Source organism: Nerophis lumbriciformis, linkage group LG25 (assembly GCF_033978685.3).
Source record: "Nerophis lumbriciformis linkage group LG25, RoL_Nlum_v2.1, whole genome shotgun sequence".
Taxonomy (NCBI): Eukaryota; Metazoa; Chordata; class Actinopteri; order Syngnathiformes; family Syngnathidae; genus Nerophis; species Nerophis lumbriciformis.
Genome location: NC_084572.2, coordinates 23,141,803 through 23,149,302, shown reverse-complemented (window position 1 = coordinate 23,149,302; position 7,500 = coordinate 23,141,803). Strand labels below are relative to the sequence as shown.

The following is a 7,500-nucleotide window of genomic DNA, read 5'->3' as shown; positions in this document are numbered from 1 at the left end:
CCTGAGATCCAGGGTCAACGCAGCCGTCTACCAGCAAGTTTTAGAGCACTTCATGCTTCCTGCTGCTGACCTGCTCTATGGAGATGGAGATTTCAAGTTCCAACAGGACTTGGCGCCTGCACACAGCGCAAAATCTACCCGTGCCTGGTTTACGGACCATGGTATTTCTGTTCTAAATTGGCCCGCCAACTCCCCTGACCTTAGCCCCATAGAAAATCTGTGGGGTATTGTGAAAAGGAAGATGCAGAATGCCAGACCCAAAAACGCAGAAGAGTTGAAGGCCACTATCAGAGCAACCTGGGCTCTTATAACACCTGAGCAGTGCCAGAAACTCATCGACTCCATGCCACGCCGCATTAACGCAGTAATTGAGGCAAAAGGAGCTCCAACCAAGTATTGAGTATTGTACATGCTCATATTTTTCATTTTCATTCTTTTCAGTTGGCCAACATTTCTAAAAATCCCTTTTTTGTATTAGCCTTAAGTAATATTCTAATTTTGTGACACACGGAATTTTGGATTTTCATTTGTTGCCACTTCAAATCATCAAAATTAAATGAAATAAACATTTGAATGCATCAGTTTGTGTGCAATGAATAAATATAATGTACAAGTTACACCTTTTGAATGCAATTACTGAAATAAATCAAGTTTTTCAAAATATTCTAATTTACTGGCTTTTACCTGTATATATATATATATATATATATATAGCTAGCTAGAATTCACTGAAAGTCAAGTATGTCTTATATATATATATGAAATACTTGACTTGGTGAATTCTAGCTGTAAATATACCCCCGGAGGTCTCAAGGTTGGCAAGTATGCACAAGGACGAGTTTTAAATGTGGAAAAAAACCATAAAATGACCCCTTTTAAGGCGTCAGAGAGTGAGGTTTACCATGTACTCTTGCATAGCTACTTATGCTCTTTAATCATTCTAAAAGATAAATCAATGTTGTTGTGCATAATATTCAAGAGTGACTAACAAATACGCACATTTTGTCTTTTGAGCTCGGTAAACCATTTGTACTGTGACTGGTGAGTGAGGAGTGAAAGTAAGATTCACATGGAATTGGTCAAAATGAAACTTAAGTTTGAGTATAAAGGCAGATGTCATGTTTCTAGAAGACTGCAGAAGGCTGACTGGCGTGAAGACACACTGAACACCAACGAGACACCATCAAGCACAGGTGAGTGGATTGGAACAGATCTTTCTCTAATTTGAATTAATCCATTCCTACAACAATACCTCTGCTGGCTCAGTGTAGAATGCCATTCATAGTTGCCATTTCTTAGTTTATTTAAATGGTTTAGTTGCTGTTTGCATGTGTGAAATATCAATGACTATACTGCCAAAAAAGAGCTGACAAAATATAAGCTAAAAAGACTGGATTTGAGGGAAAAAAAATATTTAAAGCTGTCCATGTAGCCAGTTAATTTCACTTGATAAGACATCCTAAATTAAGATTTGTACCTCTAGGACTGAGCAGAAATAAGCATTTTATTCTGAAAACAAGCATTATTCAACCTTCCCTTTTTAAACGAAGCATCCTTGGCATGAAGCAGAATCTCTGAAGAAGATGTTCTATGTGGGGAAAACCAAAATATCTCTTTTGAATAGTTAATTTCAATGTTTTTAAACCAGGATAGACCAAATATAATCATCCATGCTAAATTTAAGATTAGGATGTAAAGTCAATGACTAAAAATAAGTAACTAAGTTTTAGAAATGATTGATTGATTGAAACTTTTATTAGTAGATTGCACAGTACAGTACATATTCCGTACAATTGACCACTAAATGGTAACACCCCAATAAGTTTTTCAACTTGTTTAAGTCGGGGTCCACGTTAATCAGTTCATGGTAACATTTGAAATCTTGGCAAGGGGCAAAACATTTACAGTGTCAGCTGGAAATTATTTCATACCTGGGGAAAAAAACAAAAAATGTTATTTTGCAAATATATCATACTTAATTAGGCAAGGACTAACATACTTTTGAAAGGTGCGTATTTATTTAGTAATGTTTTGTTTGAAAATGATATGCTTTATAGACATTTTAGCAACATAGTGTACGTGTTGTAATGTAAACCACTACAGTCGCTCCTCTCCACGTCGCAAATATTGCGGCTTTACCATTTTTTGGGATCATTTTTAAAAACGTATTCTGTACATTTTTGGTCCGAAATTAAACATTTTCATACTCAACGAGTATTATTGGCGACGAACCAATCAAAGCGTGCTTTTCAGTAACGTGGACACTTTTTTTTGGCTCAAGGGCTGGACTTCTCCCTTCACTATTATTCTCATTTTGTAAATTCCAGAGACCAGGTGTCCTCTACAGTAGACATTTGATTTTGGTCGGCTTATTTTGTCAGAGTTACAGTAGCACTCTGCTATTTTTAAGGCAAAAAAAACAAAAAACAAGTCTCTCACAAGTTTTTTTAACTGAACTCATGGGCCACCAGTTGAATAGCCCAAATAATGAATACGGGAGGACCTAAAATAGAACCTTGAGGAACACCACTAGTTTAACTAAAGAAGTTGAACAAATGACTACTAGACTGCATCTGAAGTAAACAAACTACTGCAACACTTTAGTTACGTAAATCACATTATGAAAAAAAGGGGTCGCCTCAGGTCTGTCAATCACAAGTTTGGGCCCCCATGTTCAATATTGGCTTGCAAGATTAAAATGTCACTGCAGGGATCTCCCAATATTGTAACCAGTGACGTGCAGTCACTAGAGGCAGAAAATGTAAAAAGAAAAAAATATATATTAAATTGTTAAATGTATCCAGTGATTATACTATAAAGTTATTTTCTATTTAACTTCACCAGTTTTAGATTATTTTTATTCAAAATCGCTGAATTTTCACATTTTCCGTTCAAATACTGAGAAGAGACGGTGCGGTGAACAGCAGCCAGTCGAGGCACGTCACTCAGTGCCTCAACATGGACTGACTCGGCTAACTGCTGGCCTGCTGTGTAGTGAGACCGTATTGCTATATGAATTATATTATACATTTCCATAGTTTAGTTAGCTGAGGTATATAATGTACAGTGTATTTTGTCAACAACTGTATGTGTGTAACGTATTTCTTGTGCTGAGCGATCATAAAACGGCTGCAAAAGACGCACTGGCTGAGGCCGCCGTAGAATGCACGGCAACCCCTGATGGGAGTGTTATATCAACTAAAGCCCACACCTAAACTTTCCACGTGCAAGATTGAATCTATTTAAAAAAGTTATTTCATAAGAAGCCAAAAAGTGCAAAAACAGTAATGTTCGTGTTGGAGGAGTTGTGAATGACTGCAGGGCCACAACATTAGGTACACCTGCAGTCTGCAGGTGTACCTAATTCACAACTCCTCCAACACGAACATTATTGTTTTTGCACTTTTTGGCTTCTTATTAAATAACTTTTGTAACCTATTTTCATGGGCTTTCCTATTTGTGATGTTAAGTTCCTGTTATGCACTGTTATACAGTATATGCCTTGAGCTCTTATTTTGAAGGCGCTAAGAGCGGAAGTGACGACACGGAGTGGAGCGGAAGTTTTTGAAAGAAGGTAAATAAAGTGGTACTCGTGTAAACTGGAGCCTCCGTGTTTGTTATTTTGTAGTTTCATACAGTATAGGCGACATTTATAAACCCTCGGTTACACTTTTTTAAATAGATTCAATCTTGCACGTGGAAAGTTGAAGTGAGGGCTTTAGTTGATATAACACTCCCATCAGGGGGTTCATTAATCCAGCACAACAGCGGCGCATTTATAAGTAAAGGTAAGACCATAATAACGTTTTTTTATTAAATGTGCTTTTTTGTGTGCTACAGTTTGTATGTGTAAAGTTAAAGTTAAGTTAAAGTACCAATGATTGTCACACACACACTAGGTGTAATGAAATTTGTCCTCTGCATTTGACCCATCCCCTTGATCACCCCCTGGGAGGTGAGGGGAGCAGTGGGCAGCAGCGGCACCGCGCCTGGGAATCATTTTTGGTGATTTAACCCCCAATTCCAACCCTTTATGCTGAGTGCCAAGCAGGGAAGAATGCTGGTATGAGCTTTTAAACATAACCCGTTAACTGCTGCCAATCAAATGGTGAATAAGATACTCTTTAGGGTTCATATGTTTGTAAATCTGACTGTGATGAAGTCAGTGCCTCACCAGCCATCAACCTCACCGCACATCACTGCAGTCAAGGGTACTTCTGCATGGCCACAGTGGGACTGAAGATCAAACTGAGATGGGGGGGGGGACAACAACTCTACCATGTAGTAGTTATTTGTCCTCAAGATCACAACAGGTGTATCTTAATGGCAGCTTGTCTAATAGCAGAAGTTTGGATTGTGGTGTTCCACAGGAAAGTTTACTTTTTTCTATATTCACCGGGCGTGCAAGATCGGTTCTTTATGCTGATGATGCAACCTTATATCATGCTGCACCATCATGCAGTGTACTTAATGTAGTATTGAGTGAGGAACTAAAAGCTGTGCATGACTGGACAGTATGTAACAGACTTGTCCTTAACATCTCAAAAACAAAAAGTATTATATTGGGGAATAGGCAAGGGTTATCTTGTGACCCAAAGTTGGATCTGAGGCTAGGTATCTCAACAGAAGTGCCAAGCTCCTTGGTGTGATGCTGGACTGCACTCTATCCTGGTCAAATCATATCAGTGATATAGTTACAAAGATGGGAAGGGCTGTTGGTGTTTCCAGGAAATGTGCCGCTTTTGTTGATCCACCTCTTCTTTGTCAGATTGTAAAGAGTTTAGTCTTGTGTCATCTTGACTATTGTTCTACAGTCTGGGCGTCTCCTGCAAATGGTGAGATCAGTAAGCTCCAGATTGTCCAGAATAGGGCAGTAAGGCTGGTTCTTGGTTGTTCACTAAGAACCAATGTGAACCAAATGCATGCTTCTCTTTCCTGGCTAACAGTGCAGAACAGGTTGTCAGCTAATACTCATATATTGTTCAAATCAGTGACCAGTAGTAAAACTCCTGCTTTTCTCATGGCCCAAATAGTTCACAGTAGCACTATGCACAATCACAATACCAGGGCGTCCAGTGAGGGGCATTTTATACTCCCTCGTCCCAGGAAGAATGCTTTGCAGAAATCTTTTATTTATAGATCTTTATCGCTCTGGAATAACCTGCCTCGAATTCTCACCGGCATTGAAAGTAAACAGGTTTTTAAAAAGAGAGTACCGTATTTTTCGGAGTATAAGTCGCACCTGCCAAAAATGCATCATAATGAAGGGAAAAAACATATTAAGTCGCACTTGAGCCCGGCCAAACAGTGAAAAAAACTGCGACTTATAGTCCGAAAAATACGGTAATATTTTATCTGAGTCTTTAAATTAGTCTGCTCGTTGATGATTTGTTTGGTTTTATATTGTGTAGTTATATTTATATGGTAATTATTATTCTGTGACTGTAAATTGTTTGCTTGTTTTCTTATTGATGCTTTTATTTTTTTTCTGTATTGTGTAGTTATAATGATATGCTTTTACTTGTAATTGTATTGAATTGTGGACCCCAGGAAGACTAGTGGGTTGTTGAGGCAACCAGCTAATGGGGATCCTTGATAAAAATCAAATCAAACCACATGACCCATGCTGCCCCATTTTATGCTCTAGCTATAAATTATTGAATCCTACTTTGCGAAAATTCCTCTATTGCTGTAAAATAGGACGAATTTTTTTTTTGTTGCTTAATGCTAACTATTTATGGGTGAATAAAAACTTTGCACTTATGTCTCCTGTTTAACTGATATGCAAATGTGATCGTCATATTCACATAGATTTCTTCTATTTTTTTCCATGACTGTGTTAAGCTATACAAACTGCACCCGGTTGTTTCCTGCTAGAGGTGGGCAAGACTACAAAGGACAATGTGTAAGAACTGCTTTTTTTAACATTGAAGATTGCATCCCTTTTAATGACATCTAGTCGAATGAAGACTTTTTTTTTTTTAAATTTTAGCTCACAGTGCTCTTGTTGGGGCTCAAACAACTGGTGCAGGATCAGATACATCTCGGCAGGACAACAAAGGTCTCAGAGGTAATAAATAAAAACATCCACTTGCTCCGTGAGGAGTGTGAATGCACCTGTGTGCTATCACTGCCACCCACATGCTTCCGTGTTGTGTCTTTTTAAAAAGGTGTGGCGGCGTCTCACAACATGGCACAAACAGATCTGGGCAGAATGAACCACTACAAGTCCATCATTACCCAAGTGGGAAATGCAAATGGAGTTGATCCTGCCATCATTGCTGGCATCATCTCCAGAGAATCCAGGGCTGGGAACGCACTGGACTCGAATGGCTGTGGAGACCATGGCAACGCCTTCGGCCTCATGCAGGTTGGTATAAATAAATTGTTATTAGTGGTGGGGCTCAATATGTAAGGAGTTGTGGATTAAAAACTTGTGTGAACCGCCGCTCCTCGTAAGGAGTTGTGGATTAAAAACTTGTGTGAACCGCCGCTCCTCAGTCCTGGTAGCACTCATGCAGCCTGAGAGCATGATGCTACATGTTTGACTGTAATCACTCGGGCTGGTTTTAACTAAAGACTTTCATCATTACATTTTGACCATCATCGACGATCAGTCGAATCTATAGCCATTTAAAAAAAGAAGAAGAAAAAGAAAAGAGAAACAAGGAGTTGGGGACTAATGTTTTTTTGGTTTGGTTACGGCTAGGGATGTCCGATAATGGCTTTTTGCCGATATCCGATATTACGATATTGACCAAACCCTTAATTACTGATACCGATATCAACCGATATATACAGTCGTGGAATTAACACATTATTGTGCCTAATTTGGACAACCAGGTATGGTGAAGATAAAGTCCTTTTTAAAAATAAATAAATAAATAAAATAACATAAATAAATTCTTGAATAAAAAAGAAAGTAAAACAATATAAAAACAGAGAAACTAGTAATTAATGAAAATTAGTAAAATTAACTGTTAAAGGTTAGTACTATTAGTGGACCAGCAGCACGCACAATTATGTGTGCTTACGAACTGTATCCCTTGCAGACTGTATTGATATATAATGTAGGAACCAGAATATTAATAACAGAAAGAAACAACCCTTTTGTGTGAATGAGTGTAAATGGGGGAGGAAGGTTTTTTGGGTTGGTGTATTAATTGTAAGTGTATTTTTTTATGTTGATTTAGTACAAAAACAAAACAAAACAAACAAACAAAAAAAAAACGATACCGATAATTTCCGATATTACATTTTATAGCATTTATCGTCCGATAATATCGGCAGGCCGATATTATCGGACATCTTTAGTTACGGCCGACAAACAATTTTGCTCAATAAAATGAGCAATATAATTCCTATCATGCTTAAAGCGTCTCGAAAGACGTTAGAAAAATTAAAACAGTCACTCACAGAGCTGCATTGCAAAGACATACAGACAAAAATGTCGTGTTTTTCTTGTCTGGAGTTTTGTGCCGAACATAGATTTGCAGATTT

General features: G+C 38.1%; 1 protein-coding gene across 2 annotated transcripts in view; it reads left to right on the top strand.

Annotated features, from left to right (window-relative positions):
* The window catches only part of LOC133621683 (lysozyme g-like), a 20,423-nt gene that overhangs the window by 7,965 nt on the left and 4,958 nt on the right, over positions 1-7,500 (top strand). The window contains exons 2-5 of one of the 2 annotated variants that reach the window (XM_061983941.1): positions 1,129-1,193; positions 5,845-5,905; positions 5,993-6,070; positions 6,171-6,370. In XM_061983941.1, the coding sequence (XP_061839925.1) occupies positions 5,902-5,905; positions 5,993-6,070; positions 6,171-6,370 (282 nt within the window). In that variant the 5' untranslated portion in view covers positions 1,129-1,193; positions 5,845-5,901. The remainder of the gene's footprint in view (positions 1-1,128; positions 1,194-5,844; positions 5,906-5,992; positions 6,071-6,170; positions 6,371-7,500) is intronic. The other variant, XM_061983942.1, reaches the window with a different exon arrangement.